Source organism: Antrostomus carolinensis, unplaced genomic scaffold (assembly GCF_000700745.2).
Source record: "Antrostomus carolinensis isolate BGI_N321 unplaced genomic scaffold, ASM70074v2 scaffold36093, whole genome shotgun sequence".
Lineage (NCBI taxonomy): Eukaryota > Metazoa > Chordata > Aves > Caprimulgiformes > Caprimulgidae > Antrostomus > Antrostomus carolinensis.
The window spans coordinates 6,857-22,576 of NW_010306498.1; the positions used below are offsets into that span (position 1 = coordinate 6,857).

The 15,720-nt window shown below is 50.2% G+C and overlaps 1 protein-coding gene across 1 annotated transcript; it reads left to right on the forward strand.

Annotated features, from left to right (window-relative positions):
* Positions 1-3,822: 3,822 nt before the first annotated feature.
* LOC104522778 (T-cell surface glycoprotein CD8 beta chain) lies at positions 3,823-13,896 on the forward strand. Its single transcript, XM_010165154.2, is given in 7 exon segments — positions 3,823-3,890; positions 7,756-7,789; positions 7,827-8,070; positions 10,798-11,148; positions 13,010-13,105; positions 13,664-13,753; positions 13,856-13,896. Coding segments are annotated over 7 exon segments (924 nt in total).
* Positions 13,897-15,720: the final 1,824 nt, after the last annotated feature.

Genomic DNA, 15,720 nt, shown 5'->3' on the forward strand with positions numbered 1-15,720 from the left:
GCGAGGCTGCCCCCGCCTCCCTGGGGACCTCCTTGTTGCTGAATGCCAACGCCCAGTTGGCCATCCTGGGGCAGCGCAGGGGACCCTCATCCCACTTCCCCGACAAGAGGTACCTCACCGGGGTGTGGGAGGTCCTCAGCAGCACCGGGGCTGACCCCACCAGGTACTCCCAGTGTTGCAGCGCCCAGGTCAAGGCTAAAACCTCCTTCTCATAGTCAGTGAACTGCTGCTCAGCCAGGGTCAGGAGACGCGAGGCATGGGCAACAGGGAGGAGGTGGGCACCATGCTGTTGGCCCAGGGTGGCCTGCAGCCCCCTCCCCGTGCTGGCCAGCTGCAGGACATAGGGTCTGTCCCCCCGGGGATGCACCAGCACGGGGGCTCGTGCCACGCTCTCTTTCAAGGTCTTCACCGCCTCGTCCTGCTCTGGCCCCCATTCCCAGGGGATGTCTTTCTTCAGGAGGTGGCAGAGAGGGGCAGCTTTCTCTGCATAGCCCTCAACAAACTCCCGGGAGAACCTCAGGAGAGCCAGGAAGGACCTCAGGGTAGTGGCATCAGCTGGTGCTGACACCTTTTGTATTAGCTCAACCCTCTGCTTCTCCAGAGAGCGCCCTTCCTCCCCCAGGGTCACCCCCAGGTAGGAGACCTCCTTCCAGCACAGCTGGGCCTTTGTGGGGCTGACTTTGAAGCCTGTCTTCTGGATAGCCTCCAGCACCTCTGCCAGCACCTCCAGGTTCTCCTCCTTTGTCCGGGTGTGGATGAGGATGTCACCAGCACAGGACAGCACACTCTCCCGGTGGCCAAGCTTCTCCCACATCCTCACCACATGTGTGTGGCAGATGGCGGGGGCATTGTGGAAGCCCGGGGGGACTCTGGCGAAGGTGAATTGCTGTCCTTGAAGGGTGAAGGCAAACTTGTGCCAAGACTTGGGGTGCAAGGGGATGGCAAAGGATGGGCTGGTCAGGCTGAGCACCGAGAACCACTCAGATCCCCGGGAGATGGCTGCCATCATGTCGGGGTACTTGGCCACTGCAGAGATCCGCAGTGGGGTGACACAGTTCAGAGTGCTGAAGTCGACTGTCAGCCTCCACGTTTTCCCATCAGCTTTCTGCAGGGGCCACACTGGGGCATTGCTGGTGCTCTGCTGTTCCACCAGCACTCCCTGGTCCAGCAAGGTTTTGATTGTGTCCCACAAGCCGTCCTCAGCCTCAGCTGGGTACTGGGGCTGTGGCTGAGGAGGGGGATCTGGACCTTTGACTGCCACAACAGCATCAATATGCCCACAGTCCAGCTTGCTTCTTGCCCAGACCTGGGGGAACTGCTCCGTGACCCGTTTCACTCGGGGCTCCCACTCGGGGTGGACCAGGAGCTCAGGGGCTTTCATTGACATCACCCTGTGGCTCGCTGGGATGATGGGCACATCACTCTGAGGGGAGTGTAACAGTGCTCGGTTTGCCAGGTCCACCACCACCCCCATCTTTGTCAGTGTGGAGATAGCTAAAATTCCTGGATTTCCCTTCATTTCCATTTTCCCAAATTTTTCAGACCCTTTGGCAGTCCCAATTTCGAAGGGTACGGGCCCTGTGAATGGCACTGAGGATTTTTGGCCGTTCGGCCCTGTCAATTCAATAATTTCACAAGTTTGGAAGAGCCCAGCTTTGCCAGGGGCCATATTCAGAATTGAATAAGAGGCACCAGTATCAATTAACATCACTTGTCCAAGCACCCCTCCTCCAATAGTTACATCAACTATCAGGCGCCCCCACGAATCGGTCTTAATCGGTGCCAGAAAAAGGGGCGATGCGGGTGCCTGGCAGCCCTATTGCTGAGCCTTAGACCCCGGGTCAATCGGGTTGGAGCTGCTGTGCTTTTTGGCCTCGTGCAGAGCCAGTTTTCGGAAGACCTCTGCATCTGGCAAGCCATCAATATCCTCCTGCTTCTCGTACTTTATCAAACGCTTCCTCAGCTCAGCCCGCCAAGGGTTGGACTTCTGAAACCTCAGCCCTTGCTGGTTCTCCTTCCCCGAACCTCCCTTGCCATCGGGATCTTTTCGGTTGTCTCCTTGCATTTTTCTCACCCCGGCATTTTGGAAGGACATGGCTGAAGTTTTCCCTTTCTTCCCCCCCAGCATGTACCCTGGGAACGCCTGCTTTTGCAGCTCAAAATTCTGGGTCAGGATCTGCTCTAGCTCCGACAGCGGCTTTCTGGCTGCATCCCCACCAGCAATCACCCGCAACGGGGGGGTGAGCCCCACCACCAGTGGCTCCTTGAATTCAGGCCTGTCAAAATCAAGAGGGGAGTCCTTTGAGCCAGGCAGCCCAGCCATCTGGTAGAGCATCTTCTTACGGTTAACATAGGCATCCGGACGCTCCTCTGGGTTTTGCTTTTCCTGGTGGAAGAGCACTAAGGGGTTGACCTCTGGGAAGAACACCTTCAGCACGGCTGACTGGACATCCCCGATGTCCTGGACATTGCCCATCTGCACGTCCCCCGGCAGTGCCGCAAAGTCATCTGGTCTCATGCACTTTCTCACCACGTCTATCAGGTCACTCACCGAGTTGCCGCTCTGGCACCTGGGCAGCCGCTGGGCCCTGGACAGCCAATTGACTGCTGTCTCCTTTGTCAGTGGCCCCAGCATCTTCCCTACTGTTTTGAGCTGCTCAGGGGTAAACCAGAGGACAGGCCGGTTGGTGTCTATGGCCTGGAGCGGGCCATGGCCAGCTGGCTCATCAGGGGGGTTCTTTTTAATTTTGGAAGCCTCCACCTCCCCTCCCTGCAGCTGGCACACCTCCTCCCGCAGAGGAGCATAGGGGGATGGCCTGGTGGGGCCATTGGCACCCCACACATCATCCTCATAGTCATAGTGGGGTGGGTGTGGGTCCAAGGAGTCCTCCCCCTCACCATTACCAAACCGGGTTCTCTTGCCTTGGATGGCAGCCACAATGCCCCTCGACACCCCCAGCTCTGCCTGCAGCTCCTGGATCTTGGCATGGCATACCTTGTGATCAGGGCCAGTGCCCCGGTCACGCTGGACATCCTGCAAGACCGCCCGCACCGCACTCTGCGCATCATGGGTCTCTCCGATCCACTTGCCAACCTCCTTCTCCAGCTCCTCTGTTTTCAGCTTCTCATAGCCCAGCTTGCTCTCCAGCCGGGTGATCTCCACCGCGCTCCGCAGAGAATCCCCGCACAAACCCTGCACCTCTGCCCGCAGGTTGTCCACCTGCATTTTGAGCTCACTCTTGGCTTGCTCCAAATTCTGCACATTCTCAAGAGCCTCTTTCAGCAATTTGGACAACTCCCTGCTCACCATCAGCAAACCCTGCAAAGCCGCTCGTTTCTTGCACTTATTAGTGGGTTTGGGCTTTTTGGCCTCCTCTGACCAGCTCTCCCACTGTTGGCACAGCTGCTGGTACGCCTCCGGGCCCTGGAAGGCCCCTGGGGACCAGACTGGGGGGAGACATTTCTGGAGTACAAACTGCTCCAGCTTCCAGTTGCTAACAATATCGGGCATCATAGTGACGGGAACGAGATCCAAGACAGTTCCCTCTCAGAGCAAAGCTACCATAACACCAACACCACTGACCCACCCGCAGAGGAAGGCTGAGACCCTGCGACCCGCCCCTCCAAAAATTTCCCCCGGGGCGATGCTGAACCCGGTAGCAAGGGAAGAGGAAGTTGCGGATGGGTGGCCGTGGCCAAGTGGGCAGCTGCCCTGACCCACTGGCTCCCAGGGAGGGGACAGGGTAGGGATGTGGGAACAGGTGAAGCGAAGCAGAGGTGTAGTAGGACCCCGATAATAAGATCTCACCAATCCTTGGCTGGATGTCCTGGCAGTCCTGGGCACCCGGAGATGGTCACTGCAGAGCTCCCGTGGATTCGGCACCTTTAAAGTCAAGGTGTTTGTGAGATGCCATCCCAGTGGGTTTTTATAGCCATGGCAGATCGTTGTTTGGGGCTGATGACGCCCCTGCTTACTTCCTCGGTGGCTTTTCCTCCTGCAGGTGCTGCATCCCTCCCCCTGCCTTCCCAAGGACGCTTTCCTTGTCTTGCCTTATCCTCTTTGGCACTGATTAGGGATGTTGAAATCACATAGGAGCAGCTGCTTATCTATTTCGGGAGGTGGGCCCAGAATTAGTCACCACTCGCTCATGCTAACCTCTGCTTGCACTGAGTGCCCTGAAGAGGGAGAGCTGGAGCCTGTCCCCTCAGCATCCATCCTCCCAGAGTCCCCAAATGGCCTCCTCACTTGCCGCAGACACCTTTAGCACCTGGGTTTTGGGGAAAGGTCACACATGGGCCTCACACCTGACACCTGTAACACATGCGGTTCCCCCAAAGTCCCCCTCCAAGCACAAAGTGTTTGCTGGGGGCAGACGAGATGGTAGGAAAATTCATACAATTTGTACTTTAGATCCATTTTGGTTTCTGGACTTCAAAAGCAGCATTTTTCTATGCCACAAACCAGCCCACCGCATGCTGGTGTATACCTTGGGGCACCCCATGGCATGTCAGGAGCCTCGACCGTGATATTGCATCAGCTGAAATACAGCTGTAAATCTGCACCTGCAAAGGCAGACAGACCCCCCCAGCCTCATCGTGTACAAACCACATCTTGACTTGGAACTGTTTAGAAAAGAAAACTCGACCCACTTCATTTGTTTTCTGCCATTGCACTGAGAAGAAGGTGGTACTCATCTTCCTTACTCAGTGAAAATGCTGTCATTCTCATCGCTGCTTTTTTTCCTAACAAACTACTCCAGAAGCTGCACCCTTCCCTGGTATAAAAGAATAATAATTTTTAAAAGTAAAAAAATATTCACCCATGGCTGCTTGAGTCCTGGGGAGTTTCCATCCAGCAGCCACTTATCTCCAACAGGCCCTTATTTTCAGGTCCTGCACTACTGATTGTGTTGGACCAGGTTTGAGGCTGAGCAGCCCTCCAAGATCCGAAAAGTCAGCCCTTGTATCCCAGAAAGCACTGAGGGAATGGTTTTTTCCTTATTTTTATGGAAACGGTTCCTCCAGCCTGGCATTTACAGCTCAGCTGCAATTACCTCTGCTGCAACATGGGAGTTTAGCAGAGATGAAGCCCCAGTCAGATCCTGCTTCTTGTCTGTGGACTCCTTTCTTCTACCCCGATGAGCCTACCTCCAACCCCCCCTCCCCCAAGAGCAAACACTTTGCTGTAAGAAACCCATCCTAAGGAGAAAATAAAAAGTTGAAAATGTAACAAAGCTGGTGAAAGTGCGGGGAATTAATGTCGGCATGGTGAGGTACATGGGATGTGGGCTGAGAAAAAGAAGAGATGTTTCCTCCAGGATGGGTGAGGAGGAGACCCACAGGGAGAGCACCAAGATGGGACAGGGAGCTGGCTGGGCTGGGGACCGAGGTGGTTGTCTTTCATTTCAGGAAAAGAATAAATTCTCCCTAGGAATTTTGCAGCTGAGTACACTAATACACTAAAATTCATCGATCTCCCTCATCTTGCCCCAGCCATGAGCCAAACACTCATGATGAGGAGCCGCTGTACCCCAGCAAGGTCAACAACTGATCTTGCTTGTATTAACAGATCACTTCAAATGACACCCTTTTTTCCTCCCCTTTTTTCTTCCCAGGACAGCAGCCCCAAACAATGTGGGGATGTTATAAACAGCAGCTGCTCTCCTGCACGTTCTCACAGTGCTTTATTTTTGTTGGCTGCCAGACAAAGGCATCCCACCTCCAAAATGTTATCTCGTAGGAGCACCAGCCAGTCCTGAGAACAGCTTGGCCACCAGTAAATAGTTCATCTGCGTATAAACAGCAGCTTCAAAAAAAAATTAATCCCTGTTCCAGCACACACACTATGCTTTTACATTGCAAATATTCCTTTTACTTTCCACAGGAGACATCCTATAGGTAAAAGCACTCCAAGGAAACATCTCTAAAGCTGCTATAATGTCCTGGGGAATCCTCTCAATCCAAAATATCTTCTTAGACAACCCAATGTATCTGCTTGGACAACCCAGTGTCACCAGCCTTGTAGCAGCATTTGATGCCCCATGTAACATTCCCCATGTCCAAGGTTGTAAGGGTGACAAAAGCCACCTCTGGAAGCACTTTGGTGTTGGCCAGGAGACCAGAAGATGCTTAGGGTGACAGCAGTAGTGAGAAAAGGGGGGGCACAGCCATTACGGCAGCCAGGGACGTTGGGCTCAACTCACCGACTTCACCCTGGGGATAAAGGGAAAATTCACTTCTAGTGGAATTTCTCATATTAAACATCCCCCCACCTAAAAAAAAAAAAAAAATAAAATAAAATAAAAACATAAGGTGTCTACACCCCATTCTGAGGAAGTCCAGACTTGGGAATGATGTGAAACAAAAGGGGAAAGGCAAGCAGGGGGTAAGGAGGGGATAGACAAGGGTTCAGCTCCAAAAACAAGAGCTTAAAAGCACTAAAATATGTTTGAAAACATTAAAATTACTTTCTCCTGCCAGGAAAGAGTTAAGGAGAGATTCAGCCCACCCTAAATTTTAGCAGCTGAGCCCTTCCTGGCAAGGCTTTCGGTGGTTAGCAACCCGCTTCGAGCAGGAAATTATTTTAAACAGAAATGGGGAGGGGATGTTACAGCAGCATGGAAAAATCTGGTACAAAATGGACTGAAAAATTGCGCTGTACAAGATGCAATATTGTTTTTCCTATTCATCTGCCAGCTCAAACCCCGGGGGAGGTTTCTCAGTACCCCCACGTGAGACCCCCTGGAAAATTCCCCCTCACTGGGAAGCCAGCCCTGGGGAGATGCTGAGGCTTTGGAAGGACCACGAGCACCTACACTAGAGGAGCATAAAAGAAAACCAAACCCCGCTTGGCAGCCAAGAGGGTAGTGAATTTTTTTATTTTCCCCCAAACATGGAAATATTGAAGGCTGCTGACACCAGTTCACCCCTGTAATTTGACATCACATATTTCACTCTTTGAATCCTAAAACCTGAGTGCTTCAACCCTCTCCCTCCCGAAGGCATTTCAAAGCCACTCTGATATTTGATTTATCACTTAAATATTTCTGCATGTGAGCCGTGCACTGCTGCAGCTAACACAGCAGTGCCCGCTGCGAGGGGGGGAGCCTCAGCAGAATTTCCTTATTCTTGTGGGTTTTCACCTGCTAAATTTGCTTGAGATTTCTTACTCTTGCCTTCAAAATTTTTTGTGATGCCTCGTGCCTCTGCTTTATGGTGAGCTAGTTCGGCGTTCAGCATTTTCCAGGCCAGGAGAAAAACACCTCCTACTAAAGATTCTGCTAAAGAAAACAACCCCACAGCTCAAATATTGCATCTTTTCCTTCTTTTGAATGCTTTTTGATTTCAATGGAGGAGAAAGCAGCTAAAATTCATCCTTTCCTGCTTCTATTTTTAATGCCAACCTCCTACATTTGTCATTTTTTTAATTCCTTGGAACTAGATTAATCATAGAATCACAGAATCATAGAATGGTCTGGGTCGGAAGGAACCTTAAAGATCATCCAGTTCCAACCCCCCTGCCATCAGCAGGGACACCTTACACTAGACCAGGTTGCTCCAAGCCTCATCCAACCTGGCCTGGAACACTTCCAGGGAGGAGCAGCCACAGTTTCTCTGGGCAACCTGTTCCAGTGTCTGACCACCCTCAGACAAAAAAAGAGGAAAGAGGAAAAGAAAGAGGAAAAATTAGGTGAAGAAATATGAACAAAATTATAATAAAAAATCATTGAGTTTTCTCTTTTTTTCTTCCTAAAGGGGATTTCAGGAGATCCCGTGCAGTGCTGGAGAAGCGCACGGGGCTGCCGCTCTGGTGCACTCCTGGATTTGGGGCTCAGCGTAGAAGAAGCTGCCGGGCTGAGGCTCCGGGCACTGCTGCAGCAGATGTTCTTCGGCAACCGTTGGTGAGACATCTGCGCCGAGCTGGGGAAGAACCTGCTGGGGTGAACCCAGCCCTACCACCAAGACGTGACCGTGCGTGGAAAGGTTGAGCTGGCACAAAACCCATCATCATTGACTCCGCCACCATGGCCTGGCTGTGGCTCCATCTCTGCATCTGCCTCCATATCCCAGGTAAGAGGGACACATCTCTTAAGGGTTGAAGGTACCTAAAATCATGCTGGAGCCTCTTCTTCACCCTGCTCCAGCATGTGGGATTCCCCCTCCCTGGAAGTGTTCAAGGCCAGGCTGGATGAGGCTTTGAGCAACCTGGTCTAGTGGAAGGTGTCCCTGCTGATGGCAGGGGGGTTGGAACTGGATGATCTTTAAGGTCCCTTCCAACCCAAACCATTCTATGATTCTATGATTGCACAGCATCTGGATGATGGAAGTTCAATTATACAGGTATAGGATAGATCTACGGGATCTTACTACCTGCCACATAATTTTGGACAATGTCATTAATAGCATGTTTTAGCTTTTGGTCAACCCTGAATTGGTCAGACAGTTGGACTAGATGATCGTTATAGGTCCCTTCCAACCGAAATAGTCTAGTCCATTCTATTCCAGTCTAGTCTAGTCTAGTTTAGTCTATTCTTAGAGCAATATATAATGGTATAGACACCGCAGTGTTTGTTTTTTCTGCACCTTCTTAGTGCAGATGGACTGTAGGAAGCTGCTGATGGAGGAGTTAAAGTAGCACTTATCTACACTGCCTGTGTAACATGAAGATGATAAACATCCCATAAAATTTTCTTCTAAATCTGTCCAAGGACTGAATGTTTCCCATGGGCCACAGGAGAAATTGGTGTCTTACAGAACCATGCTGCCTTCTGCTTATTCCAGGATCCCTTCTCATCCTTTCTGATTCATCTAATAATTTCTCCAACACCTTGAGGAAAAGATTTTCATGGGGGGTTAAGTTTCCCATGCCCAGCAGAGTCAGACCTCAGGACAGCCAAGGAGACCTTGAAGCCACCATGACCCATGGTGACACACATTTAATCCCCTAAAAAAACCACACAGGTGTTTGCCAGAGCAAAGTTTGGGATAATTGCACTCCAAAACCTGAAAATTACTTATTTTAATAATAAGGAGACATTTAGATTGTCACAGCACCAGAGGATGTGGTGAAGTGCTGTGGCTGCTGTGCAATGCCTGAATTTCAGTGTTACAATATTAGGGCTGAAGCCATCTTGTCTCTGCAGTGTGCCAGCAGCGATGGGGTCATCGGTGCAAGGATGGAGGAAGGCTCTGGACCTGTGTCAGTCACCAGAGCCCTCTCCTTTGCCTGTCCCCATTAGGGACATGAAGGATGTGGGATAATTAGGGGCCTGGAGCATCTCCCGTATGATGAAAGGCTGAGAGAGCTGGGACTGTTCAGCCTGGAGAAGAGAAGACTGAGAGGGGATCTGATCAATGTCTGTACACACATGAAGTGTGGGGGCCAAATGGATGGGGCCGGGCTCTTTTCCGTGGTGCCCAGTGACAGGACAAGGGACAATGGGCACAAACTGGAACACCAGAAGTTCCAAACAAACCTAAGGAAAAACTTCTTTACTGTGAGGGTGATGGAGCCCTGGGACAGGCTGCCCAGAGAGGCTGTGGAGTCTCCTTCTTTGGAGATGTTCAAACCCACCTGGACACTTTCTTGTGCAACCTGTTGTAGGGAACCTGCTTTGACGGTGGGGTTGGACTAGATGATCTCCTGAGGTCCCTTCCAACTCATACAACTCTGCGATTCTGTGACATCAGGTCCGTGGGCCAAGGGGTTGACTTCAAGTGTTCTGGTCACACAAACCCATTCCCACAGAAATGGGTTTTCAGGTCTCTGTGAGGCTTTTTACAACAACTGCTGGAAGCATCTTTGGAATTTTGAAGGAATAGGGACATTTTAAGTTAAAAAAAGCCAAAAAACCTTATTTTGTTGAGCTTTTTACATTACACAGCTTTAAAACACACCTGGGAAACAGACAGGGGAAGCGAGAACATCTTATCTTCAGGGAGTTGTTTTTCACTGTCTCAGAGTGTCTGCAGCTTTGTAGGACTGTTTGCTGAACAGAAAGGATCACAAGTCACCTGTTATCCTTTTCCCAAGGACACATCCTCGCTCGCACACAGACACTGCTCACATCTGCCCGGGACCAAACACGACTCAGATAATATCCACAAAAGCTGCAAGGCCCAAACAGGGCGATGCGATGCCAACCCAAAGCTTTCAACCCCACCGCTACCCCTCACTCCCTCTCCTTCCCCAGGTCTTGAAATTCATATGAAAATAATGCTGCCTAAAAACCAATGTCAAATTGGCTCATTTACTGATGTTTTGCACTTATCTTTGTCTTTTTCTGCACCTGGGATGGAGTTTGTTGGTTTTGCATCTCTTAGAACAAAAATCTGGCAAATTTTTGTTCTAAGAAAAATTAAGAACAACAAAAAAAATAAATCTGTTAAGAGCGAGGTGAATCCCCTCCAAAAAATGAGAGAGAAAAGGAGGGGAGGAGGGGAGCATGCACGGGAGCAGGTGGGTGCCCTTCCCTGCACATACATCCCTGAGAACACCCCCAAAATCATCCCTCTATCCCTCTCCCTGCCACTGAGCCTCCTCCCGAGATGAGTGTTTACAGGGCAAACTCTACCTGTATAACTAGGCTTGACCGAAAAATAGCTGGGGAACCCAAAAATGCCTCTGAGGGAATATGGGAGCATCTTGATAAAGATGCTCCTGTTCCACATTGGTGTGATCTCCTGGTCTGTGACTACTTGATCTTATTAAGCCCACAAAGAAAATCTGTTCTTAGCATGGAATAAAAATAATGAAAGGAAAATAATAACTATGTATTCCTGTCTCTTTTTTCTTAGGTTTCTGTACAAATCTGCTTTTATCCCAGACTCCAGAGCATATTTTAGCCCAAACTAACAATAAAACAGAAATTCTCTGTGAGTTGAACAAGGAGCAAGCCGGAGTGTACTGGTACCGCTGGAGCCAGGAGAATCAAAATTTTGAGTTCTTGATATTTTACAACTCGTTGGGCAAAGCAACATACGGCATAAACATCAGCCAGGACAAGTTTAGTGTCCACAGGGCAAGTTCCCGCACCTCCTGCAGCCTGCACATCAGCCACCTCCACACCTCGGACAACGGCACCTATTACTGCTCCATCTCCCAGGCCTCCCAGCTCTTCCTGGGCAGCGGGACACGGCTTGGTGTGGGTAAGCATCACCCCCAGGGTTCCAAAATGTGCCACCAGCAGGCTGTGATGAGATCCCCTGGGTGAGGGCTGATTGATGTGTGTTTTGGTAGACCCTTCCCAATTTTGAGATGCCAGGCTGGGGCTCTGGGGTTTTTCTGAGACCTATGAGACCGGATAAAGCAGAATATACAGAAAACAACTAAATTCTAATTCAGTTGCATGTGATAATCCTTTTGCCACCAGCAGTTGCTCTGCTGTGGCCATGCCTCAAGCACCACGTTGGTCCTAGGGTTTTAGGATTGCCATAGGAAGACCCCCAGCCCCTGGTGTTGCTGTACCCTGTGCTTTTCCCATCCCCTGTGGTACTTTGGATGAGAGGCTGGATGCATGCCTTGCTCAGGTCCCATGGTCCTTCCATGCCCTGGTTCTTCCTTACCCTTCCTCCAAGTATCAAGAGCAACATCAAGGCCAGAGGACATCACCCCTCACATCCCTGGGGTGGGCTGACATCAGGTTTCAAGTCTGTCCTTCACATAAAGGATTGAATTGGGATTTATTCTTCCAAGCTCACAACCCACTATCACTGGGGATCTCCAACCAGAAATCAGAGCTGGCTGCAGGTGGCACGGGGGGAGTGATGCTTTACAGACCCGGGGTCACACAGGAGCTCTTTTCAGCCCATTTCCCCTTTGACCACAGAGCAGGAGGTGATGCAGAAAAACTCATGTGTTTGAAGTAGGATGCAGCCCTTTCTTTGCAGGCTTTTAGGGAGACAAATAACTTATTTAACCAAGATGCAGCTATGGCTGCTGGCTCTAAAGCAGCCCCAGTGTCCCAACATTTCTGAGTTTTGGTTTTGGTTTTTGTTGGGGTTTTTTTTCCACAAACATGCCCTGAACCTTGAGCTGGCTGAGAAATCCCTTTTGGATTCTTGCCTGCTCAAAGAAAAACTCGTTTAAGATAAAGGAGAACTGTTTTTCATCAACTGGGCACATATCTCTGTGCAAAGCAAAGCAAGAAAAACAGGGTTGAAATTCAGCATGATCAAGGACACTCCAATTTAAAACTAAACATGAGCAGGTGCTCTGGGAGGACTCAGGCTTTGCTGGATATTTTCCTTTTTTCCTTTTAGTACTCACGTTAAAACAAATTCTCTTTAAGTTCCTTTTCTTTAAGTCTATTATAATGTAAGGAGAAGCTGTCCAGATAAATTCCAGGCACCTGATGTCTCACCTGTCCATTTAAAAGAATTATGGTTTCTGTAGGAATTTCAGTCCTGGATAGAAGCAGAAAAGAATTCTTTTGAATCACTCAAAATTTTGAATAAGTGGAGTTTGAGCAGTCTGATATACAGCTATTTAATGATGTTACTGGGATATTTTCCTGCCCACCTTTACAGAGAGATGAATGTGCTTCGTTATAAATCAGATACACCATAATAAATCCTGCCCTAATTTTATCATTTAAAAAAAATTCCAATTTTTAAGCAAAGATTAGAGCAACCTGAATATGGAAAAGATCTGAGAATCCCTTAAAACCTTCCAGTGCTACCGAAATCTCCTGCTACCCATGATTTTGTGCAATGCTGGTGAGATGGTGCCTGGTAGTAAATGTATCTTGAGTTCCCCTCCTTAACCTTCTGCCCTTGTTTGCCTCGTGCGTTGTTTTATTAATGCTTTTACAAGCTCTTGGCAACTTCTGTGGCCTCCAAGAGGTTCAGATTGAGCTCCTGGCCCCTCCAGATGACCCAAAACTTTGTGGGGTCCCCAGATGGGGCTAGTTTTAGAAGCAAAAATTTCCAGCCCTTCCTGCCTGCTACTTATGACCTTGACCACACTCGGTGCCATATTGACTATCCTCTTCTCCTCCTTATCCACCAGTTGATGTTTTGCCTCTGTCTTTGAAGACCACTCAGGCACCACTCTCCAAGAAACCCATGTGGTGCGTAACCAAAAGCAAAGCTGCCAGCAAGAAAGGTATGGCACCAGGTTGGCTCAGGCTGCTTTGCAAAAGGGGTTTCCTGAGCTCCTGGGGGTCCCCAGGGTTCAGCTGGAGTTTGTCCTGGGGTGGGGGCAACCACAATGTGACCCTGCTGAGGTGGGCATCCAGGTCTACCTAGACCCAGCGCACTGGATGGAGCTGACCTCTGCCTTTAGGAGCAGTTCCCTGGGATATACAAGGGTTCAGGGGTGGGGATGTACGTCCATTTAGCTCTGCCTAAGCTCTTGTGTCCCTTGGGTGTGCAGCCCCTGCAGGTGCAGCATCAGTCCTGCAGGCATGGTTAATTCCAGAGGGAATACCACAGAAAAGGTCATTGTGGAACATAGCTAAGTTCCCTGCAATGCCTTCGGATGTAACGCATCCCCCAAAGGATACCCCAGGGTGATGGTTATGTCCTCCACCCCTCCTGAGGACCTGCCTTGCTTTACTCCCCTCCCCACCTCACCCTTCATCCCCCAAAGCTGCCAGGCCAGGATGATGCCGGGTGCTGAGGTGGGGCACAGCTCCACACCATGTGCTCTCCTGCTCTCCAGGTGCTTGCAGCCCCCTGGTCTGGATCCCGCTGGCCACTGGCATCCTGGTCCTTCTGCTGAGCCTGGTCCCCACTGCCCACCGCTTCCACCGTAAGCATCCTGCCAGCCCAGGGGACAAGGAGGGGTGTCCCAGGCCCAGGGATGGGGAGCTGGGAGGAGGTCCTGGGGCTGACAGACACCATCTCTCCCCAGGTCTGCGGCGGAGGCTGTGGCTTCGTGCCCACAGGCAGTAAATCCCACCAGCTCCCCTCCCCTCGAGCAGACAGGGAGAAGCTATGGACCCTCCCCTGCACGGTGCTGAGACCTGCAGGGACGTGCCCCAGGAAGGACATTACAGGACAGATATGGGCTTGCACTGCAAAACAGACATTTCTTTCCTGCAATGAACAAGAACTTTAATACGTTTCCTTTATACAATGGCTGGCAAAGGGACCACGATTGTAGAATCACAGAACCATTAAAGTTGGAAAAGACCTCCAAGATCATCCAGTCCAACTGTCAACCCAACACCACCATGCCCACTAAATCAAGATATGGTTCTTAGGATGTGGTTATCTGTCAGTACTTTGCATACATGGAGGGACTTTTGGATTCTGGGATTTTGGATTCTGGATGTGTCACCTTTTCTCAACTGAAAAGTACAATTAAAGTCAAACGCCTGCATATTGCTTTTTCAAATGGTGAAAAAAAAATGTATGTATGTGCATTGGCTACATATCCCAGAGTGTTTGGATGGTAACAGGCCTTAAAATTAAATCAGTTAGATTTGCTAATACCTGTCAACAGCAAAATTTAAAGTCACTGATTTTTAAGTGCTTCAACACTGTTCACATCACCCAGTCTTTAAAATTTTGGTCTCATTTGTTCATTTTTAAAGCTTGAAGTACACTAGTGTCTATTCTTTGACAACTCTTAATTTTACAGCACAGGACACAAGAGCTCTCTGGTTCAAGAGATGAGAGTTCAGTCATTAGCAATCATTAGAGCTACAGCATCAGCCTCATTCCCTCATCAGCAGACAAGTTACAGACACTTAATGCAGAACCAGCTATGGAACATATGCTGGTGGGATGCCAGCGCTCAGGAACCTTGTCAGGTATGGGTAAATAGCAAGGCAATTTGGCAAAACTCCTCAATAATCCTAGGGAAGGAACTACTTCCCCTGCAAAGTATTTTTTAAAAGGGTTGGTGGATCCTTGCAGCATGCTGAGCACTTCTCAAAGGGCAAGGAGCAAGGTAAACACCACGGCTGGCTCTGCACCAGGAGCACTGGGGCTGCTGTACCAAAGGGATTCAGATGGGCTGGAAAGATGCTCTGAGAGCTTCTTGTCTCTCTGTTCTCCCACAGGACAACACATGGGTGTTTTGCTGTGCTCCTGCTAATAGTGGTTGATAAATCTTTGCTGATGAACACTTTGAGAGCAACCTGCAGACAGCAGAGACAGGTCACTCCACAGCTTGCAAAGGCCCTGTACAAGTTTGGTAGAAACAGTTAATGTGTCCTTAGTCGTTTTGCTCTGCAGGCTGGTGTCTCGTGGCTGCACTCAGTGCAGGACATGGCTGGGTGGTGAGCAAGGAGCCAAGGCTTCTGCCCAAGCAGGAGTTAAAGCAGAACAGCAGCTCCAGGGGAAGCAGCTTTGGAGGACATCTTCTCCCCTGCAAGCCTGCAAACAGCCAAGAGTGGGAGAGGAAAGCCAGACAAAACCATCTACCCAAGGCCAAACACCTGGCACAGCCCGAAGGTCAACACCACCCCTGAGAGAAAACAGAGGGGGCCGATGGCTGGCCCTGAGCCCAGCAGCACAGCACAGCACAGCACAGCACAGCACAGCACAGCACAGCACGGCATGGCCAGTGAGAACTGCCCTGAGAGATGCCCAGGTGTGCTGACCTCTAAGGGACACTTGTGTGTGCCCAGACTTGAGTGTGCCGAGCCCTGGCAAGTGTCCACGTGTGCCGAGCCCTGGCAAGTGTCCACATGTGCTGAGCCCTGAATGATGCCCATGGGTGCTGAACCCTGAGTGATACCTACATGTGCTGAGCCCTGAATGATGCCC